Raw genomic sequence first — 20362 nt, 5'->3', positions numbered from 1 at the left:
CAAAGTATTAATTTATAATAATCTGTTTTTGCTCCAATCTTTGATGTAAAGATCTGTTTAAATTTCTGAAACGTACTAGGTATATTACAAACAAAACGGATGGAACCACCCTAAAATTAAAACTTACATAAATATGTGCACACGTTTTCCACAACAACAATAATTTGGTTGAATTTATACCCTTCACCCAATACTTTACTGAACTGATAAGCCCCTGAGGCCTTGTGTGAAGCCCTTGTATGAAGTCCCCTCGCCGTTGTTATTGCTGGAATATTGCTAAAAGCGGCGTAAAACCACACTCATTCACTCTAATTGAAAATAACCAAACGTACCAAGATCCACAACACTTGATGAACCCCTGTATAGGTTGAGGACTGCTTTACAGAAATAACGCCATATTGTTTATATAAACATAGTAAGCATTATTTGACCCTTTGATGTGTCTACAATGAAAACATATCGTCATTCGTTCCCTCGACATGGTATGAACTGGCAGCTCTATCTATCTGTACAATCCACAAAGAGTCATATAGTCAGTCATATATATGAAGACAAAAAATATGCCCATACGTTTATCTTCAAAACAGCAAACATTGCGTCTCTCTAAGCGTGATGGTCATGTACTTACCAGATCATTTTTGTGTGTGCATCTTTCATTTTAATTTCTTTCCTGAAAGTATAGCATCATGGAGAGACAAGTTAATTGACAAGAACAAGAACAGACGTGTATTCAACACCTGGCTACAGGGTTAAAGATAATGAGATTAGAGGACCATTTGCAGCGGACATGTTGAGAGACATTTCAGTGTATCCGCCCTAAGAGAGTTTGCTTTTTCGATCTATTTTATTCAGCCATTTTACAATATTGCTCGGACTCTCGTGGAGGTAAATTCATTTTTCATAATAACCATGATAGATTATTGTAACAGTTCCTTGTAACACCTAACAGTGTAAGTGGGACATCAGATAATTTCAACAAAAAACGCAGTCCTTGACGAGATATCACGACAGAATCAAGAACAAGATTTTATCAACCAGTACAGGGTGAGAATGGTTCTCAATAGTGACTAAATATAATAGCACCTTTAAACCATTCTCAGTGTCCTGAGACATTTCGGGAACATTAGCATGATATGGGACTCTTCGAAGATACAGACAGATTTGGGTTCTTTCAATACTTACGTTCGGGACAATAAAATGGTATTATCATTATTTTGCGTTATTGATAAACACATGCACTTAACATGACTGGAATCCTGCCATCCATTCTGCTTTTGCCTTTAATTTCTGTGGGATATGGAAAAGGATTTGTAACATATTTTGAGGAAGCAGCTCTATAAAACGGTTCAACAGTGACTGAACATTCTTTATTTTGGTTTCATTATGTATGCATAAAGATTCGTCATGAAATGTTACGTTGTGATCATTGAATACCACCTTGTATAAATGAAAGCACGTGAGTGGGTATTTCCGCAGAGAATCACGTATTTGAACACCAACTAGTTTATATGAATGTACGTGAAGGCATATTTCCACAGAGGTGCGCTTATTTGATCATTTCGTTGTATAAATGAACATAGGGAATGTATATATATCTCAAATCAAAATCGTGTATTTGTCCACCACCTTGTATATGTGAATACATGTGGATGTGTATTTCCACAATGTAGCTATAGCGCGTATTTGATCATCTCGTTGTATAAAGAAACCCAAGTGAATGTATATTTCAAATCAAAATAGCGTTTTTGTTCATCACGATGTATATATATCAACATGTGAATGTGTAATTCCACATAGTAACGCGTATGTAACCATCACCTTGCATAAATGAACACAAGTGAATGTATATCTCAAATCAAAATCGCGTTTTTGTCCACCACCTTGTATAAATGAACACAAGTGAATGTATATCTCAAATCAAAATCGCGTTTTTGTCCATCACCTTGTATAAATGAACACAAGTGAATGTATATCTCAAATCAAAATCGCGTTTTTGTCCACCACCTTGTATAAATGAACACAAGTGAATGTATATCTCAAATCAAAATCGCGTTTTTGTCCACCACCTTGTATAAATGAACACAAGTGAATGTATATCTCAAATCAAAATCGCGTTTTTGTCCACCACCTTGTATAAATGAACACAAGTGAATGTATATCTCAAATCAAAATCGCGTTTTTGTCCACCACCTTGTATAAATGAACACATGTGAATGTATATCTCAAATCAAAATCGCGTTTTTGTCCACCACCTTGTATAAATGAACACAAGTGAATGTATATCTCAAATCAAAATCGCGTTTTTGTCCACCACCTTGTATATATGAACACATGTGAATGTGTATTTCTACAGAGTAACGTGTATATTGATCACCACGGTGTGTGAATATATAGAACGTCATACTAAGTACATTTGGATGTTTTGCATTGAACTCCAAGATGTCCTCTGAGCAGAGAAACAATATTCGACAGACGCTCACATATCTGCTTCACATCTGAAAAGAACATGTATTTGAAGTGAGTGAGTTTAGTTTTACGCCGCACTCAGCAATATTACAGCTATATGGCGGCGGTCTGTAAATAATCGAGTCTGGACCAGACAATCCAGTGATCAACAACATGAGCATCGATCTGCGCAATTGGGAACCGATGACACGCGTCAACCAAGTCAGCGAGCCTGACCACCCGATCCCGTTAGTCGCCTCTTACGACAAGCATAGTCGCCTTTTATGGCAAGCATGGGTTGCTGAATTCATATTCTACCCCGGGACCTTCACGGGTCACATGTATTTGAAGAGCTAAAAGATACACATCATCAACTGGAAACCAACGAACAGTTTAATTGTATTTAATCTAGTTATATATGGTAACACGTGTGCTATCTAAATCAATTCAGTAACATCGGCAAAGTTACTTAATGGTATCTTGAACGTTATTTTATTTATTTAAGCCACTTTGAAACATGTAAACGCAATACAATATTTGACTCCTTGCTTGCTTCCTGTTTAGCGCCTAACACAACGATATTCCAGCTATATGGCGGCGGTCTGTGATTTGTCGAGTTTGGACCAACTCGGTCTAAGCAAAATGCGATGGCACGTGTATGCCAAGTCAACGAGTCTGACCACCCGATCCCCTCAGTCACCTCTTACGACAAGCATGGATTGCTGAAGGCCAGTTCAAATCCAGATCTTCACGGGCACAAAAGATTTCAAGGATGTAATCCTTCGACCAAGAATTATAATGAACGTACATTTTGTACTTGTGATAAGGTTGCTAGTCTATGAAGATTAATGGGATTTGAATGGCACCGACCACGACATGTTTCTCGTTATTGCGACAAGCACAGGTGTTGGGCAATGACTTATAATAAGAATGTATCATAAATCTGTGAAAAGGCTGTTAGTCTATCAAGATTAATAGGATTTGTATGGCACCAATCACGATATGCATTTCATTATTGTGATATATACATGTGTTGAGATCTTTGAGAATAATTGTTTAAACTATTCCAGACTTGGCTCTGCGCTCCATCACTATTCATATTCATATGTGAATGCATAAACAAAACAAAAAGGAATAGACGGTTGTGGGGAGGAAATATTGTCTCACTGCAATTCATATTATCGAACACTAGATGTACCAATCATGTTATCAAAATCGGGATTAATTATAGAAAGAGTTAGATTTTTACACTGGAGATGCCAGAAATGAGTTTCACACCCTGTACCCATGAGAGGAATCGAACCAGGGACTTCGGCGTGACAAGCGAACGCTTTAACCGCTTGGCTACCCCGCCGCCCTTTTTATTGAAGATAATGTATGTATTTTACTCTATGACATTACATCACACAAATAAACACTGTAATGGAGGCATTCAACATAACAAAGAACGAAGAGGTTCTACAGTTCAAGCACGGCGTTCATTAAAAGTTGTATTTGTTTGAGTTTGTGGTGTCAATAACGTAAGATGAAAAAGCTTCAAATGTCTTGGGAAATCAAAATTTTTAATTCCAATCTAAAGTCGTTTTGTTTGTAGCGGCTATATGGCAGCGGAATGTGATTAATCGAGCCTGGGCCAGACAATCCTGTGATCAACGTGAGCATCCATCTACCTATTAAACAGGGATACGATGACGTGTCAGACAGCCTGAACACCCGATTCCGTTAATCGCCGGATTTTCACGTGTTTCTATTGAAAGTACTTAAATGTGAAATGATTAAATAATGACAAAGGTTAGACGTGTTTACAGAAACTAGTTTGTTGATAAAGCGCTGCTGTTGTCTTTTTTCAAGGCTCACTTCCCTTTTCCACAATGCAATATCGGTGATTTCGTCTTGGTATTGTTATTTTGGCCCCTTAGTTATTGGAACTTCATAAATACATAAACGTTTCAAATTTCACAAATATGTGTGAACTAATCTCCACTCACAGTATGCAATATGTTCCATATATTTCCCAATGTATTCGCGTGATGGGGTGTACGGTCACTGCTTTCAAGGCAATACCTGTTTGTGAAAACAGTGGACCAACTACGTCCTGATTGTAGCGACTACACGTATATTCTAACTATTAATCGGTTTACTATTAGGGCGTGACCACCACGTAACTATATATGGAATTCATAAAGTGGGAGGTAGATGTTGCGAAAGGAGACTGCAACTTCAGGATCCGGAGTCGAAGAACCGACTGCTTTCGGAAGGTTCATCCCAATGGTCCCTGAACCAGACAATCCAGTGATCAATAACATGAGCATCGATCTGCGCAATTGGGAACAGATGACATCTGTCAACCAAGTTGGCGAGTCTGACCACCCGATTCCGTTAGTCGCCCCTTCCGTCAAGCATAGTCGGTTTTTATGGCAAGCATGGATTGCAGAAGGCCTTTTCTACCCAGGACCTTCACGGGTGGGGACATGAAGAAAAAATAACAAACGCTACCAGTGACTTGAGTGGTTTACTTCGACAATGTCCCTATTGATCAGTATTGACCACAATGAAATAATGATGACAGGACATCATTGACAAAAACAACATATCATTATGCACCAATCAGACATGCGATGACCAACAATGTAACCAACCAATCAGGCTGCAGAAGACTGTCACATGACAAAAACCAACAGCAAACCAGATGGCCCGTAAAGTTGACTGTTCTACGTCTGGTTGGGGCTGATGCATTTCCCTTTCTACATATACGTCAGTTGAACTGTTTCCCGCAAATTTACAAATACACAGTGTGATGCATTAACGTCATGGATCCAACTATAAATGCGATGTTTACAGTACCTTCCATGAACTGATACCTGACTGCGACATTGCACTGTTATAAACCGGAACTATAAAATATTCAAGGAAGAGACTTTTACCTTTGCTCAGACATGATATGTTTATTTATCTGCGCTAAGAGTTCCTCCTCTATTACAATGCAGATGATCACACATTTCTACACATCAGTTATTCTTGTTGAGCGTGAGGCAAAATGACTTTCCTACTACACTGAAAACTCCCCATTCCATCAATAGATCATTTGGGTATCCCCCACACGAACAGAAGCAGGATATTCAATAAATACAGGCCTCACTGGTATCAAGCTTCGGGTCTGTTGCTTTGGCCTAAAGTGACGGACAAAAAATCCAAGCATTTGTGGAGCTTCATCACAAGTATGCAATGTCCTTTTCTCGATAATTCTTTGAGTGGCATTTTTAGAAGTTTGTGGGTCAGACAAGGATAAACTTTATGGATGAACAACTTCTTTATTCATACCTGCCTGACAACGACACACGAATCTCCATGAAAACGTCGCAACAGGTGATTCATCCATAAAGTTTGTACTTTATGATTCATGTAAGTGAGGTCCAGTCTCTACATGGTTTTATAGCCCTTCAGAGAAATTGCGAAGACACGACAGGAGTCGCGGCAGTTCATACATTCAACATTGGCAAATCAGAGTTTCCTGTCCTTGGTTCAGCATCTGGAAATATGACAGGGCAAGGCAGGGGTTGAAATGACAGGCACCAGAAACATGATAGGTTTTGGGTGGGCCCTTTAAACCCAAATCCCTTTCACATTTAGAATGTGACTGTCTACTTGTCCTTTTGATCTACATGAGTATCTGTTTTTCGCCAATACCAACCAGCTAATACTCTTTGCTTACCTGCAAAAAGTAACAGACAAAGGCTCACAATCTTGTGACTTCACCATGCGAACACATTACTACTGCCCACAATAATACCTAAAAGCTAGCAGTACACTGCAGAGGAAATGAATATTGGTTATATACAATGTGGTGTTGCCTGTAAAGAATCCAGCGCGTGGTAAATTGAGTATGTCATCATCAAGCCACATCCAGCATCCATCAGCTACACATTCACTTCCTCAGCCATGAAAATGAAATTCCATGGAATACGCCATTCAAGGAGTTCTCATCCAGAAAAGAAAACAACAGTATCTGAATGGCTAACCAAGTAATCTATCGCTGAATATTCATCCAGGGAAAGTATGGGTCACTTTCACTTCAGTCCTACAGTTCCTTGCTGGATGGCTTGTATAGCATTTTTGTGTTGAAACTAGATTCAAACAGAGGTCTGCTGTTTCATGGTGAGAAAATCTAAGAAAAAAATATTGCAGCATATCTAATTAGGAAAACATGTTCAACATGTCTTTGTGGCGCTAACAAAGTAAAGAATCGTGCCCACACTTCACCCCATTAGGTTCACTTGTTTTTAGTTTTATAACCCAATAGACGTAAATTCTTAGTTGGCTCTACGAAGCATTGGGTAAATTAGCTTTAGCACTAGACCATGTGTCTAGTCAATAGATCTATAGTCTCATGCATACAACCCATTCTGGTTGACTGATGGTTGGAACCATATCTACAGCCTGGTTGTCTTGGCGATTATGTTTGTGAATCACGAGGATCAAATGAGAGCATTTGAAAAAGGTTAAGTGAAAACGCAGGCATATCTCCTGACAATGAACAACAGCAAATCACCATGGTAACACACAGATAATAGGACATGATGTTATTTGATTCTGAAAATGTCTGACAAAATATGTATCATGTATAATAATATGTTCAATGTGACGGCTTCTTCAAGGAACACAAGAAAACCATTGCAGGACAAACATACTTCTCTCAGACACATCATGAAGAATTGTCAACAACACAAAAGAAAGACCATTGGACCGTGACCGTATAAGTGAACTAAAAAACATCCTCCTAGAGATAAGCCACTTAAAACAGCAGGACCTTCTATAAATAAGCCACCTATTTTATCAGTATCCAGCAGACCCACTTCAAAGAACAGGATCTTGTATTGATTTGAGACCAGAACAAACAAGACTTTGTTCAGATTAACCACCTGAACAAGTAGTACTTTTCACAGGTAAGCCACCTGACTGACTGTGACTGAGTTTGGGTTTATGTCGCTTTAGGCAATATTCTAGCAACATCACGGCAGCGAACACCAGAAATGGGTAAGCCACGTGAAGAAACAATACCTTGCACAGGAGGCCCACCTGAATACACTAGACCTTGCACATATAAGCCATTAACAGGAACTAGCCTCTATACAGGCAAGCCATCTTACCGAGCAGAAGAATACAATATTGTGCAATGGAGCCACATGAAGGACACCGAAAGGTCCATTTACATTTGGATAAAACCATTTCTATAACTCAAAATGGATTAGTGCACCCTTGAGACTTTCAATAGAATGCGCCAAATGTTTCAAATCATCAAGAAGACACAATACCGTAAATGAATAGTTGCAACAGAAGCCATTTTGTGTAAGACGTTTCCTTGAAAATAGTATTGTGTTATCCGTGAACACAACCGTGAGACAACAGAGAAATCTTGAAAATAGAAGCCTGAGACAGTCTTGAAGGCCCAGATATTAATCACTGAATACTACCAAGGACCTGGGATAACATATGGAAAAATAACCCTAGTATATTTAAACAGAAAACACAAAACGTGGAATACTCGATAAAACATTGTTTCCAATGAAAATTTGATCAAACGCTATACTGATGTGTTTTGCACCAATGACAGATATTTAACCAACAAAAATCTCCATGCTCCGTCAGCCTCACCACCTTGAACAACTAGCCACTAGGTTATCGAATGATTGTGTCCTTGAGTGCTGGTAGAAGTACACATCAACAAAGACAGAGACTAAAAACAGGATAAAATATAATTCTGAAATCTTCATTTGCAAAAGGTGATATGCTGAGGCCTTGGAACCATGTCCCCACCCATACAGTTACTATTCATAATCATGTCATAAGTATTTCATGTTAAGTAACCAGACAAAAAACTTAAGTAATGAGCATATGTAACTGTCTAATATCAGAGAGATCTTAAAACTTTAAACAAAAAACAAACCCTGTTTAGATATAGACCTTTTAGGCAAGATAGTGTGACAGGCAGGTACTACCTGGACATACCCTTTCATAAACTCTGCATTTTCAATATTTAGAGTACAAACAAATAAGATCTAATTATCAATGAAGTTCAGTATCTGTACTCAGAAAAATCATCTTTCATACTGCCTACCAATATTCCATTAAATGGTTTCTCTCAAATACGAGCTACCTGTCAACATCTCTGGGTTGGAGCACATCTAAAGACTTCATCATACATCTTGATACTGTGCTCCATCCCCTGTTGGAATGAGTGAGTGAGTGAGTGAGTGAGTTTAGTTTTACGCCGCACTCAGCAATATTCCAGCTATATGGCGGCGGTCTGTAAATAATCGAGTCTGGACTAGACAATCCAGTGATCAACAACATGAGCATCGATCTGCGCAATTGGGAAGTGATGACGTGTCAACCAAGACAGCGAGCATGACCACCCAAACCCGTTACGACAAGCATAGTCCTCTGTTTGAAAGCTGCTGAAGATCCATACACATCAGGAATTACACATCCACCTTGGCCTTGGGCTTGTGGCCTTGGTGGAATGGGAAGATATGTAAGTGTTATCTATTCCCGGAGAAGACATCACTGGTCAAATAAAACCACTGCTCATTAGTGAACACAGGCAGTTAAAGCAGATAAAGCAACTGGCCCACCTGGATGTCCGCTAGTCTTAAAAACTAAAACATACATGTGGCTGTATCTATGCCTCTTATTCACCTGCTGATATGCTATTTATGTAGTTGAGTATTTGACTGTGCTAAAAGACAGATGGAAGGCTCATGACAGAACGCTATCTGCACTAAAAGGAAAAGTTGTAAAACATGAATGTTTTTCTTTGCCATCACCTTTGTTCTCATAGCCCTACATTATATCCAAAACAAATTTTCTATTGCATGATATTCCTTGCTTATCAGTGCCCATCTTTTGGAGAAAGCATTGAACAAATGTCCCTATATCCCATCTGATGAAACAAATAGCTTGAATGATCCTTTTTCTTCTTCAAGATATTGTCTGTAATGTATGGTACCACACATGTATGACTCTCCTTCCTATCACTCCATTTCATTTGGACATTGACAAGTTAGTATTGAAAATAAATGATAAATAAAAGGATCACAAATACGATGCACTCTTCTGCCATATTTTGTTATAATCTCTCCTTCCTGTCTTTGAAAAAGTATGTACTTAAAATGATATTTGTATCTATCCTTTGTCCTGACTTACCATCCAATTTGAAATTCAAAACAAGATACATATGGATACCGAAATGGTATAAGAATGATCTCACCATGGCTTTACACTGATATTGAAACAACACTACACAGTGAAACATGAAATAACACTGATATTACCATGGTAAAACAGTCATAAACACATGGTATAACAATGATATAAACATGATGCATCACAATCAACAGTAATGCCACTGGTTTCATCATTTTAGACTGATATCATCATGTATTTATAGTGATATCACCAAGTCTACATAGCGATATCATCATCTCTTAACAATGATGTCACATCGATATTACAATATCTTCATGGATATCACCATGTCTAAACATTGATATATCCTAACACTGATATATCAATGTTTTGATTGATACCATGTCTTCATCATATCATGTCTTAACAATGATATAAGACATCAAACAGTAAGCACTGATATCACAATGTTGTAACAGTGATGTCACCATGTCGTAACAGCGCCATCACAATGTCTAACACTGATATCAAGTCCTAACACTGACACCATCATATTATAACAGTGATATCACAATGTCCTAGCACTGATATTGCAATGTCATAAACTGATATCACAATATCATAACTGTGATATCACTATGTTGTAACAGTGATATCACCATGTCAAAACACTGATATCACACTCACAGTGTCTTAACATTGATAACACTAGTACATCCTCTGATTTTCCATGTTCAACAAAGTTACCAAATGGACAATACAACCACTGATATCACTGCTTCAACAAAAACCCAGATAAAACACTGCATGAAATGGACTCTCATCTGGTATAACACGAACTTCACAACGCAGCAAACAAAAGCATCATGGTAAATACTATAACAAATAACAACAAGAGTTCCACAGACATACAAATGGCAGTAACAGTTTCAATGGTGACAGTAATATTAAAATGGTGACAGTAATATTAAAACGATGACCAAGGTTTATAGCAGCCATGGTGGTGCTTGCTAGTGCCTCCACGGATAACTCCTTATACTTCAGAACAGTCATTCTGAATTCTTTACAGAAACGTTAACAAAAATAATACACATCTACCTATCTGAATAAGTATTTTGATTATGGTCACTTGATGCTCTGTCATAATATTGCCATTTACTTGTGAGCAAATGCTTTTGTGGCATTCACTCCCAACAGATTTAAACAACCTAACTGTTTCAGCAGCGGTGAGAAGTGAACACAACTGCTTTATCTGACTCCCATAGTATCAAACTTAGACACTGCTTGCTGTTATCAAATGGATGACACATCAAAATATCATCACTGTGAAAAGAGTGAGTGAGTGAGGTTAGTTTAGCTGCTTTTAGAAATATTCCAGCAAATATCACAGTGGTTGACACCAGAAACAGGCTTACTCTAAAAAGGAAGGCTACAAGATGCATTCTTCCCAGTCAGCCTGTTAACAACAGTTAAAAGAAATTTGTTCGTTAAAATCAAAAAGAAACTTGATATTATTTTTCATTTAATGCACTGGATTTAATGATGCTTTGCTAGCCATTTCACTTTTAAAAATGCTACCCAATCCATAGGTATTTTATATCTTAATTCCAACACAATAATTTTATAAATTTAAATTTTTTAAAACTCATTGTTTCTATTTTAATGCTATAATTTTGTTTGCATCATTCATAATGTTTTATCAGTTAAGCAAACTGATATGGCTCAGTATTTTGTTATCACCAGACACTGAATTCCTGAAAGCTACATTGAACATTTTTTAACAAGTGTTTATTTTTTTAAAAAGAAAATGAGTAAATATTAATATTTATCAAAAACTAAAATTAAACATTATAATATTTGTGTATATAAAGAGTCAATGTCTTTGTAAAAAGTCTTTAAACTTGTGGATCATAGAAATTGACACATATGCAACTAGTCTGCTATTTCTGACTAATGCAAAAATTATAGGTTTGAAGTAGAGAAACATGACTTCTTGCTTACATTACGTCTCCAGTGATGCAGTGTCTGGTCTCACTGGCATATAAAAAGCTGTTTTAGGAAGAACCACTGCAGATTTCAGGATTTCAAACCCCCTCAAAGCTCTATAATCTATAGAATTTTGAAACTGGAAGATTTAGCATTGTCTTTAAATATCACAGATATCTTTCATTTCAAAATATAGTTGATCTCTTAAAATATATCACTGTACAAGCATTTATGAGAGGAGATTAAACAATCACTATTCTTTTCCATTTTGATGAACAGAGAACTGAGATATGTACTAACACCATGTTGAAACTATAAATGGTTAGATAAAAGTTCATCTTAAATTGATTAAAACTCAACTGAAATATCCTTTCGGTAAAACTTACAGGAATAACCCAAGAAATGTTTAACAGATTACTGACTTTTTACTGACTGATTTTAAGCAGCACGTAAGACAGTGTAATATTCAATGACTGACTGACAATGAATGTACATATGTTTGTCCATATTATGAATATGTTACTGTGGTCTCCTTTTCTACATGGGCAATGGCGACAGATCTGCAATCAAAAATAAAATTGATAAACTGTACATAAAACTCTCTCCATACACTCCCCACATAAATATTCTCGAAACTCATTCAGCTAAAATATCGCTATGGATCTCTCGCCTCATCCTTCTGGTCCCTGGAATCGGATTTCCACGACAGGCAACGTGCTACTTCCGACGGTTCACACACAATGGCAGTTAGATACCTTACACAGCGTTCACAAGTCACATGACTAGCTTTTGGCCAATCACAGCCTCTGAATTAAGTCCCACCTCACTGTCAGAAGCTAATCACAATTCATGATCAATGTCACATGACTTCCATCAACCAATGAACAACTCACATATCCAGTCGACAACTACACTGTACATCTGTGGCCAACAGCCAATCACAGTCAACCTCAGTGTTCATCAAAGTCTCATTCAATTGGTTCCATTAATTTTTTCTTTTCTTTTTGTTTAAAACTCCCTGCTCTATTTTTGGTTGGCAGATTGTTTGCAGAGGCATGGCGTATCCTTCCGCCGTTGGTGCCATTTTTGTCCACAATGTCCTTGTCCGTCGGGGAGTGCATGCTCCCAACACTGAGACTTGACATAGAACTCGACAGATTCAGATTTGAGGAGATTCCCAGAGAGCTCGGGTAAGGATTGAGAATGTCAAGGTCATCACCAGGGAGACAGGATTCAACCATCATTGCCTTTTCTAAACAATTCACAAATAATTCCGCTGTGTCACTGCTGCCCGATGACTGAAACAGACGAATGGATATCATCAACTGGACATCTTTCACAGAAAAGCAGGAATTTACCACAAAACATCAAGCAGGATATGACATTTTCTACCTTTGTGACACCAATGAGCAGGGGTGCAGCAATGACAAAACAAGAGTAAAATGCCAATGATACAATCATATGCAGTGAACTTTAGTGAATATTATAAACAAGCCACCCATCTTGAGCTCTGTTCTCCCCAAGAACAACTCACCTTTGTGAAAGTACCAGCAAACCTCCATAGACCTCCAAATCCAATGCCTGCAAAAACGCATGAATATGATGAGTCAAAAGGGACAAAGAAAGCAACAGATAATGGATGCTTACGGGATAGACGTTCTGATACATTTGGTACAGTGTGAGTGACTTGTGTTTTACGCCTCTTTTAGCAAAATCTGAGCAATATCACTGCAGGGGATACGTAAATGGGCTTCACACATTGCTCCCATGTGCTGCATCGAACCCAGGCCTGCAGTGTGATGAGCGAGTGATTTAACAAGGCTACCCAACCACCCCACTTGGTATAGAAGGTGGAGATAAAAATAATATCACACAGGATGGTACCACCAATGCAGTGTGAGCAGCACCTTACTTAATTAGGCTGCCTCAAGTTACAATTACTAGCCACATGTCATATTCAGGTGCCTTCAATCCCGTGACACTTACTCTGAAGGTAGGACAGCTGCTGTTGGGATGCATCCTCACATGCAATCATGTTCTGGATGATGCTCTGGACAGCGTTGAGGATCGCCTGGTCATGGCACAGCGACAGAACATTGTTTATCTTTGCGTCAAGCAGACTGTGACTGTTGCAAAGATAAGACAGTGATTATATTTACAATTTTAACTGTTAGAGCTGAGATTTATTGAACACTACAAATAAGGGTGTTTGGCAGACTTACTGTAAAGAATTAAAGAAGATTAATGGTTTTGTTTCTTGTTTATCTTTGATGTTACAAGCCACACTCAGCAATGTATCAGCTGTATGATGGTCCTCTGTAGATCAACCAATCAAATGAATGACATCATGAGCACCATGATAACATGCATCAAACAAAGTTAGCCTGACCTTTCTATTTTGTTAATCGCCTCCAAGAAGAAGAATGACTTTGGCAGACTTTTTAAGTATGTTTTGGACCCCAGTTAGCAACATTCAAAGTATAAAAACAAGGATGTTACAACAAAAAAAAGTAATTCGTAATTGTTGCTTTTGCAAACTTTGCCAACAAAGATGAAAGTATGCATGATTTTAAAAAGGCAATAAACTGGAATAGGCCAGACATATTTTCATGGATGTTCAATAGTATTTCAAAGAAAACTGTTTTGAACAGTAGCTTCAACTTACATTACAGGAAAGACTTTAGGGAATACAACGGAGGCTTCAGCTAGGTACTCGTACAATATTCTAGTCTCGTTCTCATCGGTGGTGTTCCGAACAAGTGTAGCCTGAAAAGTAAATGACAACATGCAGTAAGCACTTTTCATACGACACATCTCTTGATGGTGAGAATAAGATATGAAAGCATACAAATACACCCGACATTTTGTGACAATCAGTTTTGAGAAATCATTATCTACTTGCTACACACGGGACAAAAGTGACACTTCCACTTCCAAAATAATCCTATGTGGTTCAAGAATACTACTTCCCTCAAGAATATTAGTGTGTGAACATGGTTTTATGCCGCTTTTAGAAATATTCCGGGAATATCATAACAGGGGACATCAGAACAGGCTTCACACACTGAACCCATGTGGGGACTCGAACCTTTGAGCCCATCTCAAGACTATTTGGGAAGCTATGAGAAGATAATATAGAGAGCAAAGACAGCCAAAACATAGGATTTATGACTGTGATGTAATAAACACAATGTATTCAAAGGCCTTATGAGTTTCACACAGCCAACCCAAGAGGAGAACAGAAAGCAGGTCTTTACCCACTCAGCCACCCCTGACAGACCTACCAAGACTGTGAGGACCAAAGCCTGAGTTGGGTAATCCATGAGAATGTCGGGATCCAGGAGAACATTGTTTTCATTGGACACAGAGCTCCGCCCACTGCGGGGCTGCTGAATGGCTGATTTGGAGGACTCCAGTTTGTTGCTGCCAGGTGTTGGCATGGAGCTGCTGCGTAACTTCGTCAACGGTGGCCGTGAATTTTGGTCAAGGTCAAGGCTGACACTCTTGCCCTGCAACAGGTGTTTGAACTATGTGGAGATGAAAATGTCTTTTATTGCACTGGTAGTGGAAAATGAGATTTTTCAGCTGCAGTAACATCGTCTTAAATTTTTCACAATCAGGCCCCCCTAAGTAATTGAAGGAAATACAGCAAATTTGAAGGAATTGCATCTCAAATGTAAACAAACGCAGCCCACTCGCGAAACAATTGCAGCGATATCGGTAGTTTAGCGGTAATAACAGAAACACATCGGCCCTATCGGAAGCAATGTCGGTAATACTGGAAACACGATCGGCCATCTTCGGAGATTTTTCGGTCGCGAGCGGAAACTCACGCAGCAAAACATGGCGTCGTTGGAAGAAGCACCCGTCTCGGTGAGATTTGTTTTTAGTTCCTACTATTACATTTTCATACTTATCCATCTTTGACCACCCGCGTTGAATGCGTTTAGGTATGAGGTGTTGTCGGGGCAATAGCTTATGTTTTTAGGAAAAGATTGTCACTGCAGAAGAGTGTCACAAGTCATGCCCCTGGAGATTGTTTACATCTGAACATCGAAGTCGTGCCGATGATTACGAACATCATGAAAGTGCGCCATGAAGAAGTTTATGAGCCATAATTTTTCTTGCTACGAAGTGCAATTGACAAATTTAAACACATTTTACAAAAAATGATGTTATATCTGGCGCACGTTCGTAATCATCGGCATGACTTCAATGTTCAGATGTAAACAAACTACAGGGGCATGACTTGTGACACTCTTCTGCAGTGACAATCTTTTCCTAAAAACATAAGCTATTGCCCCGACAACACCTCATACCTAAACGCATTCAACGCGGGTGGTCAAAGATGGATAAGTATAAAAATGTAATAGTAGAAACTAAAAACAAATCTCACCGAGACGGGCGCTTCTTCCAACGACGCCATGTTTTGCTGCGTGAGTTTCCGCTCGCGACCGAAAAATCTCCGAAGATGGCCGATCGTGTTTCCAGTATTACCGACATTGCTTCCGATAGGGCCGATGTGTTTCTGTTATTACCGCTAAACTACCGATATCGCTGCAATTGTTTCGCAAGTGGGCTGCGTTTGTTTATATTTGAGATGCAATTCCTTCAAATTTGCTGTAATTCCTTCAATTACTTAGGGGGGCCTGACAATGCTATACTTTTACTTGTTACTTTTTTTTTTGAATGTGTCTCAAAAGTCCACTCAGAAATATGCAAACGAAATAGCTGTGGTATGCAAATAATTAAGTAAGGATCGATCAAGTGAAATCATGATCATCAATCTACACAATGACATGCATTAAGCAAGTCAGTGAGCCTGACCACTCAATTCTGTTAATCACACCTTTTGACAAGTATATTTTCCTGAACACTTATTCTAGCGACAGCCCTCACAGATCTGTTCCCTACTTGAAGGAGGTCATGACAAAAATGTAATTCAATCATCTGTGATACAGCTCAACTTATGGCTGAGTTGTCAAAAACATATAACAACACAGGTTACAATCTGACCAGAACAATTTTCAACGATCAACAGATCTATACAAAACAAACAAAGTTAGGGATCAAGAATAATTCTGTGTATTTACATGGAAGACCACGTTTCTTCAGCTGATCACAGAAAATACAAGTGTTCCATGATACCTAACTTCTTGTATTGAGTATAGATAAAGGCTAGAACTTATGATGATTACTATTTGATGATATTAAGCTGTGATCTGACACTTAAATAGGTACATATGAGGCTGCATGCACTATTTCAAGATTGTCATATCTGATTTGTCTGATTTGAAACATTTGAAAATTTAGCCCTCTCCTATGTCACAAACTATATTAAATTTCAAATATTTATTTGTGATATCTTTAAGCAGGAGTGATGGTTTCATATCAGTAATCAACCTTGTGATATCAATGCTTTTTTTGACAGACAAAAGGTTTCAGGTCGACATTAATATCTTTGAATCACAATTTTCAAATACAATGACTTCTTTTTCTAAGATTGTTTTAATGGTCCAGCATCATACTATCTAGTCTGTTGCTGCAGGTCATGCAAACTAACATGGTCTAGTACCAGTCAGCAAAACTGTCTAGCCTTAAATTTGGGTCATGCTGTGTGTCTAGCCTAGCACCAATAAGCTTACCTGTTTAGCCTTCTCATTTAGTCATGCTCTACTTTATCTAGCATAGAGCCAGACTATCTGTCTGGCATAACTACATGGTCTAGCATTTATCAGACACACTATCTAGCATTCAGGTTCAAGCGTCTAGCATTTATCAATCACAACATTTAGCAATTAGATTCAAGATGATGTTTTGTTTATGGTCTTGCATCAGTCAGCCTTTGATTCATTCCAGCATCTAGCATTAACCAGTCACACTATCTAGCTTTAGATTCCAGGTCATGCTTTCTTATATCATCTTGCATCAGTCAGCCCAGGATTCAGTCTAGCTAAGAATATGGTCTAGCATCAATTAGCTTCTCTAACGAACTTGCCATGCTAGGCCACTACAGTATGTATTCAAGTTCTAACCATTCTGTCCTTCCAGTCTACTGGTAGATAATGCTTTCTACCTACAACTTCTACATGACTAGTTGAGACTAGCAAGCAGGAAGCAAGCCTCTACAACACAGAGCCACCTACCTGGCTCTGTGTGAGCTGGACATTCTTCCCCATCCGTGCCACCGTCATGGCGTTCTGGTCCAGGAGATCACAGCTCTTCTGTCGCCGTGGGAGTGGGGTAGAGGCAGTTGTAGGCGGGGCATTCTGAGGGGGTGTGACTACAGTGGTGGTGGGTGGGGGAGCAGAGGGCGACACCCCCTGGGATGATGACAACTCAGTATTGAGACTCTCTGTTGATGGGGACTCTGATATCATGTAGTTTGCTGTTCGATGTTTTAGATGGCATCGACTCCGGACCTCTTCTGACACTGATACTAAGGCTGAAGCAAGATATCAAAGGTTTTATATTTTTCTGAACCCAATCAAGAAAGGATATTACACATAGGGAGAGAAGAAACAAGAAACTACAGTTCATTGTCCTTTGCTATGGAGTTCAATGACTAGAACATTTCATGGAATATGAAGACAAACTGTGCATCATTAGTTTAAAGTGAGTGAGTGAGTGAGTTTAGGTTTTAAGCCACACTAAGCAATAATCCAGCTATTTGGCTGCAGTTGGTAAATAATCAAGCCTGAACCAGATAACACAGTGATTAACAGCACAAGCATCAATAAACACTATCGGGATACAATGACGCATCAACCAGGTCAGGGAGTCTGATCACCCCATCCTGTTAGTCGCCACATACAACAAGCATGGGTTAACTGAAGATGAATTTTTCACAGGTATTCCAGTTTTTTAGCATCAGTCTGTAACTAATTGAGTCTGGACCAGAAAATCCAGCGATTAATAGCATGAGGTACACAACTGGGATACAATGATGTGTCAACCAAGTCAGAAAACCTGACCACCCCCATCCTGTTAGTTGCCTCTGATGGTTACTGAAGATCAATTCTTCACAAGTCTTATAAGTTCAAAAGATGATGTTGAAACAGACGTCTGTGTGGAAACACAAAGAATTGATACCTTATAAGGAAAAGTGTCCATTACAGCCATGATACAACGAACAAACTATAATGGCTGCAGACCATACTGCTGTATTTTTCCAGTCTACACATTCACAATTCTACTCACCTGCAAGATAAGCCACAGTCTGCGTGGTCACCTCAAACTTGTCCCTCACACTGGGTTTTACGGTAATGCTGAGCAGCTGATGCAAAACACGGATTGTCCGGGACACAGTTGTAGGGGATGGATGTCGGAATCCTGTCACAGAATATATGCAATTAAAAGACCAATCAGTCGAATCTAAACACAGAAAATTGTTTTCATCAATATTTGAAATCGTGGCGATCTGTAAATAATAGATTTTGGACAAAACAATCCATGAACATCGAAGTAGGCAGCTGGGATACAATGACATGTGTAAACCAAATCAGTGGGCCTGACCACCTGATCCCATAAGCCGCCTCTTACGACAAACATGGGTTCCTAAAAAACAATTCTAACTCGCATCTTCATGTGTCAACTAGAGTTGTGACGATATATCATAGTATTGATAATAATGATACTTTTTCAGACGATAATGTTCCCTATCACGATATGTATCATTGACCTTAAAATTGTTTGTTTTCACTAGAAATTGATGGTTATGTCAAAATTTACACTGATACTTTACATCAAATATACAGTTTTAAAGAAAATAACAAACAATAGCACATCATGACGTGCATCGAATCGAATCATACCGTTTCAGGATATCGCAATACGTATCGTATCGTGAATTTTCTGTATCGTCACACCTCTAGTGTCAACACTGCAAGATTAGAGTTATCAGTTAGAAGATGTTCCACAAAGGCTGATGAAGTTCTCACCTTTAAGTAAATGTCCAACCAGAGCAAAGTTGAAGTTGAACTGGAAGCTGAGTCCCATGTAGTGATCCAGCTGCTTGAAGTGCCACTCCAGGGGCTCACGGGTCTCCATCATGATCTTCTCCAGAGACTGCAACATGACAGGCAGGATGATCATACGCAGGTGTATCACAGGACACAGGTGTATCAAAAGACACAGGTGTAAGACAGGACTCAGGTGTATAACAAGACACATGCGTATTACAGAAAACAATTGTATCACATGGCACAAGTGTATGACAGGACACAGGTGTATCAAGTCACAGGTGAATTACAGGATACAGGAGTATCACAGGACACAGGTGTATCAAAAGACACAGGTGTATGACAGGACTCAGGTGTATAACAAGACACATGCGTATTACAGCAAATAATTGCATCACATGGCAAAAATGTATGACAGGACACAGGTGTATCAAGTCACAGGTGAATCACAGGATACAGGTGTATCATAGGACACAGGTGTATGACAGGACACATGCGTATTACAGAAAACAATTGTATCACATGGCACAAATGCAGTGAGTGAGCGAGTGAGGGAGGGAGGGAGCTGGGTTTTATGTCACTTTTAGAAATATACCACCATCACCATGAAGGGGGACACCAAAAACTGGCTTCAAACATTGTACCCATGTGGGAAGTCAAACCTGGGTCTTCAGTGTGACGAGCAAATGCTTTAACTACAAGGCTACCCCACTGCCCCCATGTTCTCATGAACAGAACATAGGTGTATCACAGTTTGCCTGGACAGTGAACAAGTGTATACACCT

General features: G+C 38.9%; 1 protein-coding gene across 18 annotated transcripts in view; it reads right to left on the bottom strand.

The window, feature by feature from the left end:
* Nucleotides 1-4943: 4943 nt before the first annotated feature.
* Nucleotides 4944-20362, bottom strand: part of LOC137294944 (neurofibromin-like) — an 85060-nt gene continuing 69641 nt past the window's right edge. For 13 of the 18 annotated variants that reach the window (XM_067826202.1, XM_067826169.1, XM_067826233.1 and 10 more), the window contains 8 exons: nucleotides 19557-19683; nucleotides 18817-18948; nucleotides 17763-18061; nucleotides 14901-15143; nucleotides 14282-14382; nucleotides 13603-13742; nucleotides 13151-13197; nucleotides 4944-12914 (listed from right to left, as the gene is read on the bottom strand). In XM_067826202.1, coding sequence (XP_067682303.1) covers nucleotides 12585-12914; nucleotides 13151-13197; nucleotides 13603-13742; nucleotides 14282-14382; nucleotides 14901-15143; nucleotides 17763-18061; nucleotides 18817-18948; nucleotides 19557-19683 — 1419 coding nt within the window. In that variant the 3' untranslated portion in view covers nucleotides 4944-12584. The remainder of the gene's footprint in view (nucleotides 12915-13150; nucleotides 13198-13602; nucleotides 13743-14281; nucleotides 14383-14900; nucleotides 15144-17762; nucleotides 18062-18816; nucleotides 18949-19556; nucleotides 19684-20362) is intronic. The other 5 variants (XM_067826210.1, XM_067826249.1, XM_067826225.1 and 2 more) reach the window with 1 other exon arrangement.

This window comes from Haliotis asinina, chromosome 1 (assembly GCF_037392515.1).
Source record: "Haliotis asinina isolate JCU_RB_2024 chromosome 1, JCU_Hal_asi_v2, whole genome shotgun sequence".
Lineage (NCBI taxonomy): Eukaryota > Metazoa > Mollusca > Gastropoda > Lepetellida > Haliotidae > Haliotis > Haliotis asinina.
Note: the sequence above shows the minus strand (reverse complement) of the source record. Positions and strands in the feature narration are given on the sequence as shown.